The following is a 25734-nucleotide window of genomic DNA, read 5'->3' on the forward strand; positions in this document are numbered from 1 at the left end:
GAACCAAAAAATATATATATTTGGGGAAGTGAAATGGAAATAGTAAGAGATAATTTTGCAGATTTGGTTGTTTTCTTTTCTGCGCCATTTACCTTGTGGTTGAGGTAACATGTTAGTTTTATACTTTAGGCGCCTGATTACAGCGATACCAGATTTGTATCGTTTACGTCATGTTTTACTAATTCTGAACGTTTCTAATTTTTTTTAATTGCCATTTTTTAACCCCTGTAGCTTTATTTTTTTTCCGCATACCAGGCTGTATGAGGACTCATGCTTTGCGCCATAATCTGTTTTTTGTATCGGTACCATTTTGGTATTGATCTGACTTTTTAATCGCTTTTTAACTTTTTTTTATGGGATATTATAAAAATTGCAAATCTGTGGTTTGGTATTTTTTTTTTACATTTACCTTACGGGATACATAATGTTATATTTTAATAGGTTGTACAATTACGCACGAAGCGATACCAAATATGTTTATTTTTATTATGTTTGCATGTTTTTATATAGGAAAAGAGGGTGATTTGAACTTTTAACATGAAAGGGGTTAATGCAGCGGTCTTCAAACTGTGGCCCTCCAGATGTTGCAAAACTACAACTCCCAGCATGCCCGGACAGCCAACGGCTGTCCTGGCATGCTGGGAATTGTAGTTTTGTAACATCTGGAGGGGCACAGTTTGAAGACCACTGGGTTAATGTGTCTTTCAAACTTTTATTAAAAATGTTTTTTTTTTTTTTTTTTTTGTTTTTTTTTACACTTTATTAGACTTATGAGGAATCATTAGATTCCTCATACAGATTAATAAATTCTATTGAACTCCATTGATCTGTGTGCTCTGTGATCCATTGATAGAGCCTGGTCCAGCCAGGATCTATCAATGACAGAGCTGGGACAGGAGGAAGCAGAGGTAAGTCCTCCGGCTACCTCCATAGTGGATCGTCAACCTGCGATCGCGCTGCGGGGGGGGGGGTGGGGGGGGGGGGGGGGGGGGGGGGGGGAGGGGAGGGGGGGAGATCCACCCCACTAGCCCACCAGGGAGCATTCACATGTCCCTTTAGACGCCGCTGTCAGCTTTGACAGCGGCGATCTACAGGGTTAATAGCCAGCCGCGGCGATCACCGCATGCTGGTTATTAGCGGCGGCCCCCGGCTACTGAGAACAGCCGGGGGCTGCAGAGTATGGAGCGGGCAGGAATCCCGAGAACGCTCCATACACACTGCAGAGCGCCGCAAGCATCTCCCCGTGCAGACGAGCCTCCTCCCCTCAGCTCTCCAAAGCTACAGCTGGGGGGAGTGAAGGCAGAGGACGCAGGTCTGCACGGGGAGCAAGAAGACACGCCCCCTCATCTCCCCCCGCACGTCTGCAGAGCAGGGGAGAGAAGACAAATACACAGCTTCTCATCTCCCCTGCTCTGCTTCCGAGGATACAGTTTTTTATTGTCGGAGGCGGCAGAGTATGGAGCGGGCAGGAGTCGGAAGCCCGCTCCATACAGACTGCAGATCGCCACCGCACTTGTCAGGTCCGGCCCTGCTTGCCCGGGCTAAGGGCCGGAAAAATTCACCTGCCCGGCGCCCAAAACTGCTAGTCCCGGGTGTCGGGCGATAGGAATTTCACATCCCTGTACATTTTACCTTAATTTCAGCTTGGTAATCTTGCAGAATCAAAGCCCTATTGATATCAATAGAAGGTCCTGATGATGATTATTTTCTTGAGAATTATCAAGAAGTAGTCTGGCCAGAACTTTTAAATTAAAATCTGGTCAGGGAGCTTGTAAGTACGGCATGGCGGTATACCGGTTCATACCAAAGTTTTTGTGCTGCACGATATGAATTTTAACCCATACCACAATACCAGTTGGGCCCCTCCCCCTCGGGAATGAATTAATTAACAGCCCAGCGCTGCGCTGTCCCCACATCGGGGAACTAATCCTATGTGACCTGCGAGCGCGGTTCTGCCCCCCCCCCCCCCCAGTTAATTATTAGCCCAGCGCTGTCCCCATCAGGGTACTACTCACATGTTCCCCGCATGCGCTGCCCTCCTCGTCCTGTTTGTTGCGGCCGCCGGCGCTGACACACTATACCAGTGGTCTCCAACCTGCGGACCTCCGGATGTTGCAAAACCACAACTCCCAGCATGCCCGGACAGCCGTTGGCATTAAATTTTTCATTTGCACAGCCCACTTTTCCAAAGATCTTTCAAATGCCAGTGGGGTGTAAATGTTCACTGCATCCCTTATTACATTACGTGAGGGGTGTAGTTTCCAAAACGGGGTCACATTTGGGGGGGGTCCACTGTTCTGGCACCACTGGGGGGGGGGGGGGGCTTTGTAAACACACATGGCCCCTGACTTCCATTCCAAACAAATTCACTCTCCAAAAGCTCAATGGCGCTCCTTCGCTTCTGAGCATTGTAGTTCGCCAGCAGAGCACTTGAAGTCCACACATGGGGTATTTCCATACATTCTGGGGGTCATTTTCTATTATTACCCCTTGTAAAAATGTAAAACATGGGGGGAAAAAAAACAGCATTTTAGTAAAAAAAAAATCTTCATTTACACATCCAACTTTAACAAAAAGTCGTCAAACACCTGTGGGGGGGTGACGTCACAAGGGGGCATGACGTCACGATACTCCGGCCCTGTGGTCGTGAGGCTTCAGACACTGAGCCTCCAGCGCTGCGTGCAGCTGAGACAGGTGGGTGCTGCTTGAGAAACTGCGGGGGGTCCCCAGCGGCGGGACCCCCGCGATCAGATATCTCATCCCCTATCCTTTGCATAGGGGATTTGTTGTCTTAGGGTCGGAGTACCCCTTTAAAGCAGATGCCATGTAAATAGGCCTTTCTCCTTCACTCTGAGCGAGCTAAAGGCTACTGAGATCTTCATTTTGACAGATCAGTCATATGGAAAAAATTTTTTATATTTTCTCTTCTTCAGAGGCTTTCAATTACTAGAAGCCCCATTCCCAGCAGATTTCTTCCCTCGCACACACCCTACAAGTCCCTCCCAGCTGCACCATACATATCACAAGCAGGCTCATTACCAAGGCAAGGTTACGTGCTGATGTCTCACAGGAAGAGGGATTCCTTGTTTCTCCTCACATCTTGAATAATGCACAAGAAAATAGGCACAGATTTAAAGGTTTCATTATGTGACTAGAACACAGACAAAATCTCAAGTATATCACCACATACATAACCTCCACGTAATGTTTGTATACTGTGTACACAGAGCGGTAAAGACCAGTAATACTCAAACACTGTACAAATAAGGTGAATTACAGTTTCTGCATTACACATCCTATTGATTTCAATGTACACCAAAAGCACATACTGCACTGCCATCTGTTTCTTCCCATTCGTAAGCTAAGGACTGAAATTTCCTTCTAAGGTGCAAATAACATGCACATGCCTCTATGCTGAGACAGCGCCGACCTCTGTAACGGTATGCCAATATTACATTCATGTACTTAACTCTACAAAGAAAAAAACAGGACACTACTAATAGAAAACAAAACTGTTGCTGTACTTGAAAGGGATTAAAAAACGAGCCCCCGAATAGGGACAAAATCCACAAAAGTAAAAAAAAAAAAAAACAGTATGGAGATTGGGTGTGGGGCCTTGTCAGTACAATTTTACTCTTTGTATCTCAATACAGTATAACAAATCTTGCAGATTTGAGGCAAAAAAAAAAAAATCTGACCGATCTGAATTTTGAACCCTCTATGGAGAAATAATCTCGGTACAGCACTGCAGAATATGTTGGTGGTACAGCAGGTCATTTCATTTTACATTTGAGCTATTCTGTGAAGGAAAAAAGCCAATAGCTGACTGATTAAAATGTAAGAATACACTTGTAAAATGCATATTCTCACTTGAGTACGAGGGCCCCAGCCCCCTACGACTGAAAATAGCCAATCCGATTGTTTTACACAACTTGCATGACACCCACTGACTTTAACCCCTTAAAGCGTACCCGTCAGATCAAACAAAAAAAACATTGCTTTTAATATATCACACAGTACCTAATTCTGACCATGTAAATCTAATTTTTATGTGTCTAGCACTTTTTTTTTATTACACTTTTATTGTTATTGTAGCTCACTTGTCTGAATTCCTCTCAAAGGGAGGGGGTGTGGCCGATACAAAGTTTTGTATCCGACAGTGCCCATTTAAGATCATAGACCATTTTTTTGGCCTTGAGGACACAGCTAAATTTCTTTGTGATATGTCAAAAGTTTTTCTAAATGACATGGACACTTTAGTTATGCTTGTATATAAAAACAATAAACAGGCATATGAAGGGTTTTCACAGCTTTTTATTTTCAAACAGTTTGAAGTTTTTTCAGTCAGAGAAAAATTCATGTTTACATGTTTTAAAACAAAAAGCCATGACAGATAGTTTAATGCATTTGAATTTGACATTTCACATGCTTGTTAAGCAAAAACTAAATTAAATAAATAAATATACAAATACGCGTGAAAATGCTCTTAGGATATGTTCATACTAAGGAATTACAGTAAATCTGTTATCTTCTGTCTGGAGCCGAATTGGTGCAGAATTTGAATTGAAATTTAAATTTTTAATAATCTGCTCCAAACTCATTTTGTCAGGAAAAATAAAGTCCCATTGACGTTGGACTTTTACCCACAGATCCCGCCAGAAAAATGGGGAAATATAATTCAGCAGTGAAATTTCATCTGCAGAAATTCCTCAGTGAGAACAGAGTGACGGAAAGACCACTAAAGTCAATGGAACATTAGAGCTGAATACTGGTAGGAACATAGGCAACTTGACTACTCATCAATTCCTCACAACATAACCTAGAAGGTAAACATAAGCTATTTTTTTAAGTCACAATTTTTAAACAAAATTGGTGTTTTTTCTTCAAATCTTTTACTTTATTATGTACATAATAAATGTAATCTTGCAGTATTCATTCTGGCCTAATATTAAGCTGAGATTTCCTGCTTTCTCTGTGATAAGGAAGATCTTGCTAGAATTGATCAGAACAGCATTAGGGTACGTTCACATGTGCATATTGTTTTGCTGCAGATCTTGAAGTCAATGGGCAGCAAAATCTGCAGAATGAAATCTGCAGCAAAAAATATGCACGTGTGAACGAACCCTTATAGTAGCTCAGTCTCCACTCCCCTGTAGAATGACCTGCACTTACAAATCTGCCCCAAACATAAGAGAGTCTGGAGTTGTTCATTGTGTGAATGTCCATAGGTTTTCAGTAAAGCAGATTACTAAATGCTGTTCAAAATCAGCTGAGGCAAGATGGATGCCCCCATAATATAAAAATAAATAAAAATAAACTACAATTAGAAAATAAGTTAGGGGAAAGAAAGGTTTCACTATAAGGCAATGTATGGCTAATAGATTGGTATTATCACACATATTCAGTGTTCTTCACTTGTCCAAGCTGCTAGCTGTGGTCTAACCACAGATGAGCTTACGGTACTTTTGGTGGACTCTAGTAAAAAAAACTAGCCCACACTTAAAGGGGTACTACCGTGGAATTTTTTTTTTTTTTTTATCAACTGGTGCCAGAAAGTTAAACAGATTTGTACACTGTATAATACAGAGGAAAGGTTTATCTTTTTAGATTTCTCTGATGTCACGACCACAGTGCTCTCTGCTGACCTCTGCTGTTCATTTTAGGAACTGTCCAGAGAAGGAGAAAATCCCCATAGCAAACATATTCTGCTCTGAACAGTTCCTAAAATGGACAGCAGAGGTCAGCAGAGAGCACTGTGCTCATGACATCAGAGAAATCCAAAAAGATAAACATTTCCTCTGTAGTATATAGCCCCTAAAAAGTACTAGAAGGATTAAGATTTTTTAATAGAATTAATTTACAAATCTGTTTATCTTTCTGGCACCAGTTGATAAAAAAAAATAAAAAATAAGTTTTCCACAGTAGTACACCTTTAAAGCCTTACTCACAGTATTTTTGATCAACATTTGTAAGCCAAAAGCAGAAACACTTTAAACAGAAAAAGTATAAGGTAAAGTTTTGCGCCTCTTCTGTATTTTGAAGCTACTCCTAGTTTAGACACGTATAGCTACCACTTTGTAAGTACCACACACATTCTGACAACAATGCTGAATTATGAAATCTGGAATAGCCAGGTAAACTCCTCTGCATGGGTTCCAGCACGGCAGAGGATAAACATAACACAACTACACACAAAATGCAGTGTTGTCCGGATGTCACTTGCCTCCTCACACACAGCAACTGGTAGTAACATTCTTCTCCTAAATGTAAATGCACATAGGATAATTGCCAATGTCTGCAGGCAAGCTGAGGAGAATATACAGGTCAGGAGAACTTCATCCAGACGTGTTTTAGAAAAAAATAAAAAAAAGTGAAAAATGTCAAAAATAAAAAAAATGTATAAATAAAGGTACCAATAAAAACTACAGCTTGTCCCACAAAAAAAAAAAAGAAGCCCTTCATACAACTCTGCCAACAGGAACATACAAATGTTATGGCTGTCAGAATAGGGCAATGGTTTTGTTTGTTAACCAGGAAAAAAAAAAAAAAAAAAAAAAAAAAAACTTTATATATATCAACTGGCTCTAGAAAGTTAAACAGATTTGTAAATTACTTCTATTTAAAAATCTTAATCCTTTTAGTACTTTTTAGCTGCTGAAGTGGAGTTGTTCTTTTCTGTCTAAGTGCTCTCTGATGACACGTGTCTCGGGAACTGTCCAGAGTAGAAGCAAATCCCCATATCAAACCTCTTCTACTCTGTGCAGTTCCCAAGACAAGCAGAGATGTTAGCAGAGAGCACTGTTGCCAGACAGATAAGAACTCAAATTCAGCAGCTGATAATTATTGGAAGGATTAAGATTTTTAATAGAAATAATTTACAAATGTTTAACTTTCTGGAGCCAGTTGATATATAAAAAAAAAAGTTTTTCCCTGGAATACTCCTTTAAACACGGTTACAATTCATTGCTAATCCACAGGATAGATAAGGGTTCAGTGGGGATGTGACCACTGTGACACCTACTGACATAAATGTGATTCTAGGTCCCCTTTGTGAATGGAGCAGAAGTATTTTTTATCTCAGACCAATTCTAAAAACCATCAAATATCTATAAGGCTCAAAAGCTACTACACTTAGAAATTCCTTGAGAGGTGTAGTTTTCAAAGGGTGATTTATTGCAAACCCAATTTGGTGTCTGAAAGACACCCTAGAGCAGTGGTCTTCAACCTACGGACCTCCAGATGTTGCAAAACTATAACTCCCAGCTGTTGGCTGTCCGGGCATGCTGGGAGTTGTAGTTTCGCAACATCTGGAGGTCCACATGTTGAAGACCACTGCATCCTAGAGTAAGGATCCAAATTCCAAAGTAAGTCAAGCAGCGCATTAAGGCCACTAGAGATGAGCGAACTTACAGTAAATTTGATTGGTCACAAACTTCTCGGCTCGGCAGTTGATGACTTATCCTGCATAAATTAGTTCAGCTTTCAGGTGCTCCCGTGGGCTGGAAAAGGTGGATACATTCCTAGGAGACTCTTTCCTAGGACTGTATCCACCTTTTCCAGCCCACCGGAGCACCCGAAAGCTGAACTAATTCATGCAGGAAAAGTCATCAACTGCCGAGCCGAGAAGTTTGTGACTAATCGAATTTACTGAAAGTTCGCTCATCTCTAAAGGCCACACATGGAGTATTCCTAAAAACTGCAATAATAAATACGGAGTAAAAAAAATTTTTATGTTAATACCTGCTGTATTACTAAAAAAAAGTTGAGAATTAGTAAAAGAAAAAAAAAATCTATATTTTTACATTTCACCTCCACTTCACTTTTGTTCCTGTGAACCACCTAAAAGGGTTACCGTTCTAAAATCCTGTTCTGAATTCTTTGAGGGTGCCATTTTTTTAAGTGGGTTGATTTAGCATACAAGCCTCAAATCCACATCAGAAATGAATTGGTGTCACCCAAAGAAAATTTACAAAATCAACTTTTTCCCATGAAAATGTTCTGCAAAACTAGTAAACACTAATATCCTAAAAAGGACGTTTACCAAACGATGTCAACAAGATGACATATTGCAGATGCGATTATTAACCCCTTAATGACCATGGACGTAAATGGACGTCCTGTGTATGACCACGAGCGTCGGAAGGGTGCTCGCGTCATACACGGCAGGTTCCGGCTGCTAGCAGTAGCCGGGGACCTGCCCATAATGGCCTCCATCGCGCGGATGTCTGCCATTAACCCCTCCGATGCCGTGATCAATACACCAACACTTTGATTGGATGATCAGATTGCCCGCAGCGCTGCCGCGGGGATCCGATCATCCAGCATGACAGCCGGAGGTCCCCTCGCCTAGTTCCAGCTGTCTCCCGGGGTCTTCTGCTCTGGTCTGCGATCGAGCAGACCAGAGCAGAAGATCACCGATAATACTGAGCAGTGCTGTGTCCTATGCATAGCACTTCACAGTATTAGCAATCAAACGATTGCTATAGATAGTCCCCTATGGGGACATAAATAGTGTAAAAAAAAAAGTTTAATGAAAAATAAATGAGGATCCCCTCCCCCAATAAAAATGGAAATGGTCCCTCCCCCCCAAAAAGTGTAAAAAAAAATTAAACATATCTGCTATCGCATTGTGTGTAAATTTTCGAACTATCAAAATATAATGGTAATGATCCCGTACATTAAACGGCGTAAACTTTAAAAAAAATAAAAAATCCAAAAATTGCTGCTTTTTGACACAAGTACAGATCACGGCGAAAAAAAAAATAAGCCCTCATACCGCCCCATATACGGAAAAACGAAAAAGTTAGAGGTGGTCAAAATAGGGCGATTTTAAACAGTGATTTTGTACAAAAAGTTTAAGATTTTTTATTTATTAATTTTTTTCTTTTTAAGCGGTACAATAAAAGAAAAGCATGTAATCATGGGTATCATTTTAATCGTATTGACCAACAGAATAAAGAACACATTTTTCCGTAAAGTGTCCAGTGTGAAAACAAAACCCTCCTAAATAGTGGATTTTATTTAGATTTCCTCCCTAAAAATGTTTTTGGGGTTCCCCGTACTTCTTATGGAAAAATGAGAGGTGTCATTACAAAGTAGAATTGGTCATGCAAAAAACAAGCCCTTATATGGGTCTGTAGATGAAAATATAAAAAAGTTATGGATTTTAGAAGGCGAGGAGGAGAAAACGAAAACGCAAAAATAAAATTTGCCTCTTCCTTAAGGTGAAAATGGGCTTGGTCCTTAACGGGTTAAAGTGGCCATATTTATTACTATTTAGTTTCAATATAATGGCCCTTTGTTTTGGGGTTAGACCATTTTTTTTTTTTTTTTTAACCCCTTCCCGCTATTGGACGTATGCATACGTCCAGGCGAATTACACGTTCGCGCAAATGGACGTATGCATACATCCAAGCGATCTCCTGCTCTGCCGCGGGCAGCGCAGGAGATCGCGGGTGGGACTCAGCTGTCAATCACAGCCGGAGTCCCACCGCAGCTGCCGGGGCCGCGATCGCGCCGGTCCCGGCAGCATTAACCCCATAGATGCCGTGATCAGTCTGATCACGGCATCTATGGTGTTTGCAGGGGGAGCGCTCTCCCCCTGCCCATCAACGGCGGCTCCGCGATAAAATAAGGGGGATCGAGGGTGTCCAAGACACCCTCGACCCCCCTTGAAGAGATAGGAGTGAGGTGGCAGGGTTGCCACCCCTCCTATCCCTGCTATTGATCGGCGGAGCGGCCGACCAATAGCAGACTGGGGGCGGGGGGGTTAAAGTTCGGTTCCCCCCGCTATGCCCACCCATCGGTGTCCGGGCACAGCGCGGGGAACCGTGTAGTAGCGGCGGCAGCGGCGGTCACTTACCCGGCGGAGCTCCAGATGACGGCGGTGGTGGAGGTAAGTATGACGCCGCGTGTCCAGAGTCTGTTGCCTAGCAACATCTGCAGGGCGACAGTTTAGAGAGTGGTCTCTAAACTGTCGCCCTCCAGATGTTGCAAAATTCCAACTCCCACCATGCCTTGACAGCTGTTTGCTGTGTTGGCATGCTGGGAGTTGTAGTTTTGCAAGATTTAGAGGGGTTCAGGCTGGAGATCACTGACAGTGATCTCTAAACTGTAGCCCTCCAGATATTACAAAACTACAACTCCCAGCATGCTCAGACAGCAGTTTGGTGTCTTAGCATGCTGAGGTTTGTAGTTTTGCAACATCTGGAGGGCCACAGTTTAGAGACCACTGTCAGTGATCTCCAGCCTGAACCCCTCTAAATCTTGCAAAACTACAACTCCCAGCATTCAGGAACAGTAAATGGCTGTCTCGGCATGCTGGGAGTTGTACTTGCGTGCCTCCAGCTGTTGCATAACTACATCTCCCAGCATTCCCTTTGGCAATCAGTACATGCTGAGAGTTGTAGTTCTGCAACAGCTGGAGGCACACTGGTTGGGAAATACCGAGTTAGGTAATAGGTTCTATTACCTAACTCAGTATTTTCCAACCAGTGTGCCTCCAGCTGTTGCAAAACTACAACTCCCAGCATGCACGTTCTGTCAGTGCATGCTGAGAGTTGTAGTTTTGACCCCCCCCTCCCATGTGAATGTACAGGTTACATTCACACTGGCGGCGGATTACAGTGAATTCCCTGCTTCAGGTTTGAGCTGCAGCAGCCGCAGCTCAAACTCCTAGCGGGAGACTCAGTGTAATCCGCCGTCAGTGTGAATGTAACCTAAAAACACTACACTACACTAACATAAAATAAAGAGTAAAACACTACATATACACACGTACACTGCCCCCCCCCACCACCCCTTCCCCCCCAATAAAAATGAAAAACGTATCCTACAGCAGTGTTTCCAAAACGGAGCCTCCAGCTGTTGCAAAACAAAAACTCCCAGCATTTCCGGACAGCCATTGACTGTTCAAGCATGCTGGGAGTTTAGCAACAGCTGGAGGCACCCTGTTTGAGAATCACTGGTGTAAAATACCCCTATGTCCACCCCTATGCAAATCCCTAATTTAGGCCTCAAATGCGCATGGCGCTCTCACTTTGGAGCCCTGTCGTATTTCAAGGCAACAGTTTAGGGCCACATATGGGGTATCGCCGTACTCGAGAGAAATTGCCTAACAAATTTTGGGGGGCTTTTTCTCCTTTTACCCCTTATGAAAAGGTAAAGTTGGGGTCTACACCAGCATGTTAGTGTAAAAAAAAATTTTTGTACACTAACATACTGGTGTTGCCCCATACTTTAAAATTTCACAAGCGGTAAAAGAAAAAAAGCCTCCAAAATTTGTAACGCAATTTCTCCTGAGGACGGAGATACCCCATATGTGGGCGCAAAGTGTTCTGGGGGCGCACAACAAGGCTCAGAAGGGAGAGTGCACCATGTAAATTTGAGGTCTAAATTGGTGATTTGCACAGGGGTGGCTAATTTTACAGCGGTTCTGACATAAGTGCAAAACAATAAATACCCACATGTGACCCATTTTGGAAACTACACCCCTCACGGAATGTAACAAGGGGTACAGTGAGCATTTACGCCCCACAGGTGTCTGACAGATCTTTGAAACAGGGGTCTGTGAAAATGAAAAATAAAATTTTTAATTTGCACAGCCCACTGTTCCAAAGATCCGTCAAATGCCAGTGGGGTGTAAATTCTCCCTGCACCCCTTATTACCTTCCGTGAGGGGTGTAGTTTTAAAAATGGGGTCACATGTGGGGGGTCCACTGTTCTGGCACCACGGGGGGCTTTGGAAATGCACATGGCCAAATTCTCTCTCCAAAAGCTTAATGATGCTCCTTCTCTTCTGAGCATTGTAGTTCGCCCCCAGTGCACTTCATGTCCACTTATTGGGTATTTCCATACTCAGAAGAGATGGGGTTACAAATTTTGGGGGGTATTTTCTGCTATTATCCCTTGTAAAAATGTAAAATTTGGGGGAAAACAAGCATTTTAGTGTAAAAAAAATATATTTTTTTTACATATGCAAAAGTCGTGAAACACCTGTGGGGTATTAAGGTTCACTTTACACCTTGTTACGTTCCCCAAGGGGTCTAGTTTCCAAAATGGTATGCCATGTGGGTTTTTTTTTCTGTCCTGGCACTATAGGTGCTTCCTAAATGCGGCATGCCCCCAGAGCAAAATTTGCTTCCAAAAAGCCAAATGTGACTCCTTCTTTTCTGAGACCTGTAGTGCGCCAGCAGAGCACTTTTCATCCCCATATTGGGTGTCTTCTGAATCGGGAGAAATTGGGCTTCAAATGTTGGGGGGTATTTTCTGCTATTACCTTTTTTAAAAATGTAAAATTTTTGCTAAACCAAGCATTTTTGGTAAAAAAAAAAAATCTTTTTTTTTACATATGCAAAAGTCGTGAAACACCTGTGGGGTATTAAGGTTCACTTTATCCCTTGTTACGTTCCTCAAGGAGTCTAGTTTCCAAAATGGTATGCCATGTCGTTTTTTTTTGCTGTCCTGGCACCATAGGGGCTTCCTAAATGCGACATGCCCCCCGAGCAAAATTTGCTCTCAAAAAGCCAAATATGACTCCTTCTCTTCTGAGCATTGTAGTTCGCTCGTAATGCACTTCAGGTCAACTTATGGGGTACCTCCATACTCAGAAGAGATGGGGTTACAAATTTTGGGGGGTATTTTCTGCTATTAACCCTTGCAAAAATGTGAAATTTTGGGGGAAACACACATTTTAGTGAAAATTTATTTTTATTTTTTTACATATGCAAAAGTCATGAAACACCTGTGGGGTATTAAGGCTCACTTAATTCCTTTTTACGTTCCTCAAGGCGTCTAGTTTCCAAAATGGTATGCCATGTTTTTTTTATTTGCTGTTTTGGCACCATAGGGGCTTCCTAAATGCAACATGCCCCCAAAAAACCATTTCAGAAAAACGTACTCTCCAAAATCCCCTTGTCACTCCTTCGCTTCTGAGCCCTCTACTGCGCCCGCCGAACAATTTACATAGACATATGAGGTATGTGCTTACTCGAGAGAAATTGGGCTACAAATTCAAGTATAAATTTTATCCTTTTACCCCTTGTAAAAATTCAAAAATTGGGTCTACAAGAACATGCAAGTGTAAAAAATGAAGATTTTGAATTTTCTCCTTCACTTTGCTGCTTTTCCTGTGAAACACCTAAAGGGTTAAAACACTTACTGAATGTCATTTTGAATACTTTGGGGGGTGCAGTTTTTGTAATGGGGTCATTTATGGGGTATTTCTAATATGAAGACCCTTCAAATCCACTTCAAACCTGAACTGGTCCATGAAAAATAGCGAGTTTGAAAATTTTGTGAAAAATTGTAAAATTGCTGCTGAACTTTGAAGCCCTCTGGTGTCTTCCAAAAGTAAACACTTGTCAATTTTATGATGAAAATATAAAGTAGACATATTGTATATGTGAATCCAAAAAAATAATATTTAGAATATCCATTTTCCTTACAAACAGAGAGCTTCAAAGTTAGAAAAATGCAAAATTTTCAATTTTTTCATCAAATTTTGGGATTTTTCACCAAGAAAGGATGCAAGTTACCACAAAAATTTACCACTATGTTAAAGTAGAATATGTCACGAAAAAACAATCTCGGAATCAGATTGATAAGTAAAAGCATTCCAGAGTTATTAATGTTTAAAGTGACAGTGGTCAGATGTGCAAAAAAGGGCTGCGTCCTAGAGGTGAAAATGGGCTGTGTCCTTAAGGGGTTAAACACATACCTGCCTCCTCGCTGTCCAATCGGCACTCCAATGCTTCAGGAAGCCATGGCAGCCTTGAGCAATGGAGTGCCAATAACACTGATCAATGCTGTTCTATGGAGCAGCATTGAACTGTGTATGCAGACTAAAAATAAAAAAAATAAAAAAAAAGTTAAAAACTAAATATTTAATTACCCCAATCCCATTTTTTTTAATAAAAATTATGTAAAACAAAAATAAAAAACAATATAGAGGTCAGAAGAGGAAAATTTTAAGCATTCTTATTTTTGTACAAAAAGTTATATATTTTTTTTAAGTAGTAAAATAAATAAAACCTACAGAAAATGTAATTGTATAGACCTACAGAATGAAGATAGTGTGTCATTTTTATCAAAAAGTGCACTGCGTAGAAATGGAAGGCCAAAAACGGTTTGTTTTTTTTTGTGTTTTTTTCAGTTTTGCCCCACAAATAATTTCTCTCTTGGTATTGCTGTAGATTTTGTGGTAAAATTAGTGTTGTCATTACAAAGTACAATTGGTGCCGAAAACAAGCCTCATACGGATCTGTAGGTGGAAAATTTTAAGCGTTATGATTATTAGAGGGAGAGGGGGGAAATTCCTGCATCCTCGTGGGGATAAAAAACTGCCTTTGGTGGAGCGTGTGACTATGTACATCACTCCGACAGCATTACTGTGCACTAAGCAAGGAGCACAGGCACAGTGACGTGTATCATATGATCCGCAGTTTCATCCAGCTAGCACATGGGCACAGTGACGTGTATCATATGATCCCCAGTTTCATCCAGCTAGCACATGGGCACAGTGACGTGTATCATATGATCCCCACAGTTTCATCCAGCTAGCACATGGGCACAGTGACGTGTATCATATGATCCCGCACAGTTTCATCCAGCTAGCATATTGGCACAGTGACGTGTATCATATGATCCGCACAGTTTTATCCAGCTAGCACATGGGCACAGTGACGTGTATCATATGATCCGCACAGTTTCATCCAGCTAGCACATGGGCACAGTGACGTGTATCATATGATCCCGCACAGTTTCATCCAGCTAGCATATTGGCACAGTGACGTGTATCATATGATCCGCACAGTTTCATCCAGCTAGCACATGGGCACAGTGACGTGTATCATATGATCCGCACAGTTTCATCCAGCTAGCACATGGGCACAGTGACGTGTATCATATGATCCCCACAGTTTCATCCAGCTAGCACATGGGCACAGTGACGTGTATCATATGATCCCCACAGTTTCATCCAGCTAGCACATGGGCACAGTGACGTGTATCATATGATCCCGCACAGTTTCATCCAGCTAGCATATTGGCACAGTGACGTGTATCATATGATCCGCACAGTTTTATCCAGCTAGCACATGGGCACAGTGACGTGTATCATATGATCCGCACAGTTTCATCCAGCTAGCACATGGGCACAGTGACGTGTATCATATGATCCCGCACAGTTTCATCCAGCTAGCATATTGGCACAGTGACGTGTATCATATGATCCGCACAGTTTCATCCAGCTAGCACATGGGCACAGTGACGTGTATCATATGATCCCGCACAGTTTCATCCAGCTAGCACATGGGCACAGTGACGTGTATCATATGATCCCCACAGTTTCGTCCAGCTAGCACATGGCCACAGGGGATTAGGAGGAAGAGCTACACAACGCAGAATAGGGTTGAAGTGAGGATCCACTATGCTAGTAAGGCTAGGTTCACATTGTCAGACTTTGACCTGTTCAGCTTTTTTTTTTTATTTTGCGCGCCAAAGAGAGCCTGACTGGGTAATCATGATCTGCAGCTGTGATTGACATGCAGAGAGGCTTCTACTTCACACACTGCCCGGAGTGAGGGTACATGGAAGAATTTCTGGGCAGAATTTTGATGGAAATTCCGCCGTTATAAACTGCAAATTGATTTGAATGGTATACCGCAGCCCAGGGCTCAAGTCCTGCAGGAACGCGTGGGAACCGAGTTCCTGCACTTTTTCCACAGCAGGAACACTGCTCCCATTAGCAGGTGTCCTGCAGGACCAGCCCTTGACTGAAAATCATGGGCGAGTTCCCACACTTTTTCCCCCAGGACTTGACCCCCTGCCGCAGTCCCATTCAGACAGCAGAAATACTGCTTTTTGCATTCTGTCAAAATATAAAACTTGTCTTACATTTTGCAGAATTTGGCAACGAAACCCCATTAAAATCAAAGGGGCTTGTTCAGAGAACACGAAATTCGGCAAAGCTTACAGAACTGAATTTCTGTGGAATTGCGGAAATTCCGCCGTGTAAACATACCCTTAGAGGTCGCAGAGTGCTGTTGGGCAGGATTACGTATTACTAGTTCCGCCCTGCTCCCAGGACTACTTACTGTCCAATAGTAAACCCTGTGCAATGGTTTAGAAGTGCTTTTTCACACTCCTCTCGGATCCCGCCACAAGAAGATGGCAGGAAACCGTATAAGGCTGGGTCCACACTACGTTTTGTCCCATACGGGAGCGCATACGGCAGGGGGGAGCTAAAAGCTCGCGCTCCCGTATGTGACCGTATGCGCTCCCGTATGTCATTCATTTCAATGAGCCGACCGGAGTGAAACGTTCGGTCCGGTCGGCTCATTTTTGCGCCGTATGCGCTTTTACAACCGGACCTAAAACCGTGATTGACCACAGTTTTAGGTCCGGTTGTAAAAGCGCATACGGCGCAAAAATGAGCCGACCGGACCGAACGTTTCACTCCGCTCGGCTCATTGAAATGAATGACATACGGGAGCGCATACGAAGGCATACGGGAGCGCGAGGTTTTAGCTCCCCCCTGCCGTATGCGCTCCCGTATGGGACAAAACGTAGTGTGAACCCAGCCTAAGGCTGCATTCACACCACGTTTTTGCAATACAGTTCCTGTATCAGGTTTTTGATGAACGGATTCCTCAAAACCTGACTAAACTGTATCAAAATGTGAGTACAAATTTCAACCTGTATACAGTTAAAAACTATATACGGTTTGAAAAATGACGTTGCATCCGTTTTGTAAGAAAAAACATATACGTTTTTAACTTTTCACTTCATTAGGAAAAGTCACTTGTGTGATTGTAATTCCAAGGAAAAAAAAAACTATGCAAAGTCAAAAACCGTATGGTGAAAATCGGATGGAACTGTATGCACACACAGTTCTGTACGGTTCCCATTGACTCCCATGTTAAAAAAAAATAAAACATATACGGTTTAATACAGTTTTTCACCCTGACCAAAAAACGTTGTAGACTACGGTTTTGGGTACAGGAAAAAAAAAAAAAAAAAAACTGACGAAACCGTACATGATGCAAAACGGACACAACCCGATGCATCTTTTGGCATACGGTTTTCACATTGAAAACCTATACGGGAACTGTATTGCAAAAACTTGGTGTGAATGCAGCCTTATTTCATGGGCTACACCAGCGATTCCCAACCAGGGTGCCTCCAACTGTGGCCAAACTACAACTCCCAGCATGCCCGGACAGCCGAAGGCTGTCCGGGCATGCTGGAAGTTGTAGTTTGGCCACAGCTGGAGGCACCCTGGTTGGGAAACCCTAACCCAGATGACAGGTTCCATAAAAAAAAAAAAAAATTGCCCTGTAAATCTATAGCTGAAAGACTGTATGACAAGCCATATAAATGTGAAGCTTTTTACTGCAGATTCTGCCATAGCTTCAGCACCCAATAGATTATCAGGGACACACAAGGGAAAACAAACTTTAGTGAAATGAAATATTCCCACCTGTCCCAGTAGTAGTTGCGATGTATGATATCTATATTTACAGCTATTATATCATGGCCGTGCAGTCGGTATGAATTGTGACAGGGAACCGGCTCCTGTCGCTTTAAACCTCGCAGCACATGTAAGCTGCATTGTGAGGCCCCCAGCGTGAGGGGTCAGTGCGCAGGCGCAGAGCAGTGGCCCGTGTGTCACTGGCAGCTAGGCTGCGAGGAGCGGACACTGAGGGGAGGAGGCGCTCGGGAGCCGGCGGTGCTCGGCGTTACACAACACCAAACTTTCCCCGCGGGTTAGTGACTGAGGGCAGGACACGCACAGCGCCGTCCACTAGACACGGGAATTCCCCAGCAATGACGACACCAGGGTCCCGTAGTGTCCTGCTGCGGCTGTTACCCCTGCGCTCCCAGCATAACACTGCCTCTCCACGACAGCCCCCCTCCCCCTCTCTATAGCAACACTGCCCCCTCCTCACAGCGCTGCCATCTGCCGAGCCCCGGACATCCCGCCGCCACCCTCGGAGCCCGGTGGTGTCAGTGTCCTTTCCCCTTTATGAGGCGCCTCGTTCCCTCTCGTCTTCCCTTGTTACCCCGGGAGGGGGGAGTAGATTACCTGCGAGCTGCCTCCGCAGCAGGAGCGCAGACTGCGGCTCCGTCATGCTGTACCGATGTGAGCAGCGCCGGCGGACTACACAACGAGCGACACTGGAGCGGAGGGGGCAGCACAGCTGGCCGAGCCGTCACCTCTCGTTCTCCCTCCCCGGCTCCCCACTCTCTGTCCCTCTCACTCTCAGCGCTGGCTCCAGTGCGCCTGCGCAGATTTAACCCTACCCCCATTGTGTGACCTACACATTGCGTGCTGGGGAGGTGGGGGGGAAGTGCTGCCATCTTGGGAAGGTCGCTTTATGGTAGCCATTTTAGGAAGGTCATTTGAACGTGATCCCAGCTTCCTGTTGTGCTACACCAGCCCTTCAGTCTGTACAGTACTACATAGGTTGCGTTCACACGGCCGTTCTTATCCCGTCAAAAATAAAAACTGACTTAAAAAAACGGACAATAATGGATGCAAACGGATGTTATCCCTTTGTATCCGTTATTGTTCAGTTGATAAACAAAAAAAATAAATATAAAAAAAAATCTTCTGAGCTTGTTCAGAAGTAAAAACGGATGACATTAACCTCTTAAGGACCCATGACGTATCAGTACTTCATGAGTCCGCTCCCGTTCTATAATGCAGGGCCATGGCGACCTAGCAAATGGCCAGGACCAGTGGCTAATAGTGCACGGCACTGATCGCAGTGCCGCACGCTATTAACCCTTTAGAAGCGGCATTCAAAGTTGATTGCCACTTCTAAAGTGAAACTAAACTAATGCTGGTTAGCTCAGGGGGCTTTTCGGGATCTCACCGCGGCATCCCGAACAGCTATAGGACACGAGGAGGGTCCCTTACCTTGCCTCCTGGTGTCCGATCGCCGAATGACTGCTCAATGCATGAGATCCAGGCATGAGCAGTCAAGCGGCAGAATCATCAATCAATGGTTTCCTATGAGAAACCATTGATCAATGTAAAAGATTAGTGGGGAGATTCATCAAAACCAGTGTAGAGGAACAGTGGTGCAGTTGCCCATAGCAACCAATCAGATTGCTTCTTTCATTTTTAACAAGGCCTTTGAAAAATGTAAGAAGGAATCTGATTGGTTGCTATGGGCAACCTTTACTCTGCACAGGTATTGATAAATATCCCATTAGTGTGTGCAGTGTTATAGCCCCCTATGGGAGCTATAAGACTGCAAAAAAAAAAAAAAGTTAATAAAGATCATTATTTAACCCCTTAAGGACTCAGCCCATTTTGGCCTTAAGGACTCAGACAATTAAATTTTTACGTTTTCATTTTTTCCTCCTCGCCTTCTAAAAATCATAACTCTTTTATATTTTCATCCACAGACTAGTATGAGGGCTTGTTTTTTGCGCGACCATTTGTCCTTTGTAATGACATAACTAATTATATCATAAAATGTATGGCGCAACCAAAAAACACTATTTTTGTGGGGAAATTAAAACGAAAAACGCAATTTTGCTAATTTTGGAAGGTTTCGTTTTCACGCCGTACAATTTATGGTAAAAATGACGTGTGTTCTTTATTCTGAGGGTCAATACGATTAAAATGATACCCATCATTACATACTTTTATATTATTGTTGCGCTTAAAAAAAAATCACAAACTTTTTAACCAAATTAGTACGTTTATAATCCCTTTATTTTGATGACCTCTAACTTTTTTATTTTTCCGTATAAGCGGCGTTATGGGGGCTCATTTTTTGCACCGTGATCTGTACTTTTTTTTTATACCACATTTGCATATAAAAAACTTTTAATACATTTTTTATAATTTTTTTTTAAATAAAATGTATGTAGGAATTTTGGATTTTTTTTTTCGTTCACGCCGTTCACCGTACGGGATCATTAACATTTTAATTTAATAGTTCGGAAATTTACGCACGCGGCGATACCAAATATGTCTATAAAAAAAATTTTTTATGCTTTTTGGGGGTAAAATAGGAAAAAACGGACGTTTTACTTTTTTATTGGGGAAGGGGATTTTTCACTTTTTTTTTACTTTTACATTTTTTTAATTTTTTTTTACACTTGAATAGTCCCCATAGGGGACTATTCATAGCAATACATTGATTGCTAATACTGATCTGTTCTATGTATTTTCGGTCATCTTCTGCTCTGGTCTGCTCAATCACAGACCAGAGCAGGAGACGCTTGGAGCCGGACGGAGGAAGGAGAGGGGACCTCCATGCGGCGTTATGAATGATCGGATCCCCGCAGCAGCGCTGCGGGCGATCCGATCATTCATTCAAATCGCGCACTGCCGCAGATGCTGGGATCTGTATTGATCCCGGCACCTGAGGGGTTAATGGCGGACGCCCGCGAGATCAGCAGCCGGGATCAGCCGCGCATGACACGGGCATCGCTCCGATGCCCGCGGTTATGCACAGGACGTAAATGTACGTCCTGGTGTGTTAAGTACCACCTCACCAGGACGTATATTTACGTCCTGCGTCCTTAAGGGGTTAACCCCTTCCCTAATATAATATGAATCTAATCCATAAAAAAAAAAAAAAAACAACGTAAATAAAAGTAAACATATGTGGTATCGGGACATGCGGAAATGTCCAAATTATAAAAAATATATCATTAATTTAATTGCACGGTCAATGGCGTTCACGCAAAAAAATTCCAAAGTCAAAAATAGCGTATTTTTGGTCACTTTTTACATCGTGAAAAAATGAATAAAAAGCGATCAATAAGTCCAATCAAAAATGGTACCGCTAAAAACTTCAGATCACGGCGCAAAAAATTTACCCTCATACCGCACCATACGTGGATAATAAAAAAGTTATAGGGGTCAGAAGATGACAATTTTAAACGTATTAATTTTCCTACATGTAGTTATGATTTTTTTCAGAAGTACGACAAAATCAAACCTATATAAATAGGGTATCATTTTAACCATATGGACCTACAGAATAATGATAAGGTGTAATTTTTACCGAAAAATGTACTGCGTAGAAACGGAAGCCTCCAAATTTACAAAATGGTGTTTTTTCTTCAATTGTGTCGCACAATGATTTTTTTTTCCGTTTTGCCGTAGATTTTTGGGTAACATGACTGATGTCATTACAAAGTAGAATTGGTGGCGCAAAAAATAAGCCATCATGTGGATTTTTAGGTGCAAAATTTAAAGAGTTATCGTTTTCTTAAAGGTAAGGAGGAAAAAACAAAAGTGCAAAAATGGAAAAATCCCGGGTCCTTAAGGGGTTAAAGGTTCATCTGTTTTCCATAGACTTCAATGCTAAATTTACTGTATTTGTTTTTCCTTCCGTTTTTTTGATGGAAGAAAAAATACTACTTGTGCCGTTTTTTTCTGCCGTCAAAAAAATGGAAATGAGTGCAGATGGGTACAAACTGATATAAACGGATTGTAAAAAAAATCCCATTGACATGAATGGGATTTATTGAAAATCGTTTTTAGGCTAGGTTTCCACTTGTTTTTTTTTTACAAAAAACGCCAATAAAAATGCCCATTCTGCCGCATGACGGTTTTTTATTTGTGAAAAAACGCTGCGGCCAGATGTTAGCTGCAAGTCAATAGTAAACTACAAAATGCCAAATCCACTTGGCGTTTTTCAGTTTGTTTGTTTTTTATCCTTTTGGCATTTTTGGGCTCCTTGGCAGTTTTTAAAAAACGACCTCTTGTCGAGATTTTGGCGTTTTTCTCCTATAGAAGTCTATGGGAATGAAAAAACGCCATGTGGGTTTTAAATTTGGCGTTTTTCAGGCGGTTTTTATTCTCTTTTGGACTTTAGCGATCCCAAAAAGTGTTGGAGATACCTTTTTTTTATTAAAATTTAGTAGGGTACCATTAAAAAATAATTAAAAAAAAGATACAGTAGTGATGGAAAAAATAGTATTTAACGAAATTTATCTTTTTTTATAACAAAATGTTATTTAATTTTTAAACAGGGATCAATTTATGTGGGCGGGTAGGGCACTAAAAAAGTAGCTGCCAATAATAAAAATGTAGTGTGTGTGTGCGTTTCACTTTTTTTTTTTTTACATTTTTTAGTTAGTACTACTACTCCCAGCATGGAACACACTGTTCCATGATAGGAGTAGTAGTTACCTGTACTAATTGACAGATCGCTGAGGTTCGTTGCAATCCTCTTGTATAATGTATAGATGCGGCTGCACACCAGCTGCTCTTCTATGGTCCCTGCACTGCCGTATATATACACATATTCATATTCCCCACAGAGAGCAGTGATTGGTCAGATGGTTCCAGCCAATCACAACTCTGTGGGAAATATGAATATGTGTATATATATACGGCAGTGCAGGGGACCATAGAAGAGCGGCCGCCCGTATCTATACATTATACAGGAGGATCTCAGCGGGTTTCAGGAGGAGTGACGCGATCTGTCTATTAAAGCAGATACTACAGCTCCCAGTAGAGTGTGCTCCATGTTGGGAGTAGTAGTACCTGCAGTAAGGGACAGGTCACAGCGAATGTCACTTCTCCTGACACCCGCTGCGATCCTCCTGAAGTGACTGTTTGGATCAGCTGTTCTCAAGGCTACAGAGCCGGGAGAACAGCTGATCCTGAGCTGAGCAGTATATATACATCGTGTACCTACTGCCCATCAAGAAGTTACAGTGAGCCTGCAATGTGTGTACAGTATACACATTGCTGGCTCACTTAACCCCTTGCTGAGCTGTGCGCTATGCGCAAGCCCAGCAAGGAAAGAGTTAACTTACACTGCTGGACAGTATAGGTTAACCCTTTGGGCGGTATACACTATATACAGCTATCTATAGATAGCTGTATATAGTGTATACAGAAGATGGAGAAGTCCCCTTACCTCTGTCCAGTCCCCGCGGGTCCATGTAGCTCCGCCCCCTAGTGATGACATTAGGGGCGGAGCTACAGACTAGATCCAGGCTAGTAAGCCTGAAGCTCTGTTCACATTGTCTAGGCATGCTGGGAGTTGTAGTTTTGCACCAATTGGAGGCTCACTGTAGGTAAACATTTCATTATGGGCGCTCTCCCCTGCAGAGAGTGCAAAAAATTTCCTAACCCATTTATTTGTGTTTTTTTCTTTCTTCTCGTTTCAGATCCGTGTATGCAGAGGATTACGACGGATTTGATGGATTACCACGGATGAACTGGATTTTTTTTTATTTTAATAAAATGGTTAACGAGAGCTGTGGGGAGTGGAAAAATGATTTCATTTTAAAAAACAATGTGCTGTGTTTTCTTTTTTATTGAATATTCAGGCTTAGTTATGGAGGCTGTCTAATAGACGGATTCCATTACTAAGTCGGGGCTTAGCGTTAGCCCCAAAAAGAGCTAGCACTAACCCCCAATTATTACCCTGGTACCCACCGCCACAGGGATGCCAGGAAGAGCCGGTACCAACAGGCCCGGAGCATCAAAAATGGCACTCCTGGGCCTAGGCGGTAACAGGCTGGCGTTATTTAGGCTGGGGAGGGCCAGTAACAATGGTCCTCACCCACCCTGGTAACGTCAGGCTGTTGCTGCTTGGTTGGTATCTGGCTGATACTGAAAATAGGGGGAACCCTATGCGGTTTTTTTTTCATTTAAGGAAAAAAAAAAAAACGCATAGGGTTACCTGTATATTCAGTATCAGCCAGATACCAACAAAGCAGCCTGACTTTACCACGGTGGGTGAGGACCATTGTTACCGGCCCTCCCCAGCCTAAATAACGCCAGCCTGTTACCCCTAGGAGCGCCATTTTCTCTAGGCCTGTTGATACAAGTTCTTCCCGGCACCCCTGTGGCGGTGGGTACCGGGGGAATAATTGGGGATTAGCGCCAGCTGTTTTTGGGGCTAGCGCTAAGCCCTTGCTTTGTAATGGATTCGGTTTATTAGACAGCCTCCATTACTAAGCCTGAATATTCAATAAAAAAAAAGACACAACACATTGGAAAATTATTTTATTTAAAAAAAAAAAAAAAAACAGCCCTCGTTAACTATTTTATTAAAATTAAAAAAATAAAGTTCATCCATCGTAATCCTCTGCATACGTGGATCTGAAACGAGAAGAAAAAAAAAAAGGGTTAGGACATTTTTTGCGCTCTCTGCAGGGGAGAGCGCCCATAATGCAATGTCTACCTAAACAGTGAGCCTCCAATTGGTGCAAAACTACAACTCCCAGCATGCCCAGACAGCCTTTGGCTGTCTGGTCATGCTGGGAGTTGTAGTTTAGCAACAGCTGGAGTCTCCCTGTCTGGGTAGACACTGGCAGAAGGGTCTGTTCCCATTACAATGTGAACAGAGCTTCAGACTTACTAGCCTGGATCTCATCTGTAGCTCCACCCCTAATGACATCATCACTAGGGGCGGAGCTACACGGACCGGCGGTGACAGAAACGAGGGAGGTAAGTGGACCTCGTCTTCTGTATACACTATATACAGCTATCTATAGATAGCTGTATATACTGTATACCGCCCAAAGGGGCTATAGGAGCAGGGAGTCCTGTCAGTCTTGTGACAGGATTCCCGGCTCCTGTATAGTATACAAGTATACACTATGCCCCCTGTATACTATACAGCCGGGGAGGTGAATAGTGATGCTATACATCACTCCTCACCTCCTTACACTCCGTGGACCGGGCACTCAGCATCCGACCCACAGAGTGGTACCTGAAGACAGTGAGAAAACTGCCACAGGGGACATATTTGGCTGTTTCCACACACCAGGGAAAACGCCAGAAAAACTGCCAAAACTAGAAAAACCTGTGGCAGTTTTTCTGGCGTTTTTTTAGGTGTTGTAAGGATTCCTCCTTGGGGATTAGCTCTGGGATCGTTTTGGTCACTTGCCACGGGACACGTTCCTCACAATAACACCACAGACCACAGTTCCGCATACAAGTCTGGCTCCTCGCCAGCTTTATTTCCACAGGTTGCAGGTAAAACAAAACATAAACAGGAGCAAAATAAAGTCCTAAACCGTCTGGTCACTGACTACACATATCAGCATGCCCTGACTACAAACTGGTGAGCTACCCTCAGCCAGTTAAACGTGTCTCCTGCAACCTGTTACTCACAGTTCACACCACTTCTTGGACCACTCGCAGCGCCTTCTGCGTGTTACCTAAACAGGGCTCGTGTGTCTCCCCCTCTAACAGCCAGCATACTGTTTCCAAGGGAGAACCACAACTATTCTGTTTCCTTCCCCTTCCTGATACCTCATTAATCAGGCCACAGGTGGATTCTCCAGAGTTAGCAAGAGAAACACACCCTTTCACTGCCACAGTGTACATAAAAAAACCAAGTGGAAACCTAGCCTTAATCCTTTTACAGCCTGCAAGAACAGAACCAAAATGGGGATTAAAAACCGGGGACAGACGGCCGTGTGAACGCACCCGTACACTGTTATCAGTTTTGTTGACTGACGGTAGATGTAATGATTGTCGCTAACCACATCCAGCCTATACTTACAGAATGCAGTGGTTTCCAAACTGTGAACCTCCAGCTGTTGCAAACCCACAACTAACAGCTGTCCGGGCATGCTGGGAGTTGTAAATTTGCAACAGCTGGAGGTTCACAGCATTTTTCATTTCATCCCCTAAGGGTCTATTCACATGGGTGGAATTCCGCATGAAATGAAAGCCCAATACACCTCTATGGGATTCCGCACTCCCGTTGACACTTCGGAAATCCCGCTTGC

The 25734-nt window shown here is 42.9% G+C and overlaps 1 protein-coding gene across 1 annotated transcript in view; it reads right to left on the reverse strand.

Annotated features, from left to right (window-relative positions):
* The window catches only part of UBE2G1 (ubiquitin conjugating enzyme E2 G1), a 59157-nt gene extending 40871 nt beyond the window's left edge, over positions 1-18286 (reverse strand). The window contains exon 1 of the mRNA XM_056556408.1: positions 18086-18286. Within this exon, the coding sequence (XP_056412383.1) occupies positions 18086-18131 (46 nt within the window). The 5' untranslated portion in view covers positions 18132-18286. The remainder of the gene's footprint in view (positions 1-18085) is intronic.
* Positions 18287-25734: the final 7448 nt, after the last annotated feature.

Source organism: Hyla sarda, chromosome 2 (genome assembly GCF_029499605.1).
Source record: "Hyla sarda isolate aHylSar1 chromosome 2, aHylSar1.hap1, whole genome shotgun sequence".
NCBI lineage: Eukaryota > Metazoa > Chordata > Amphibia > Anura > Hylidae > Hyla > Hyla sarda.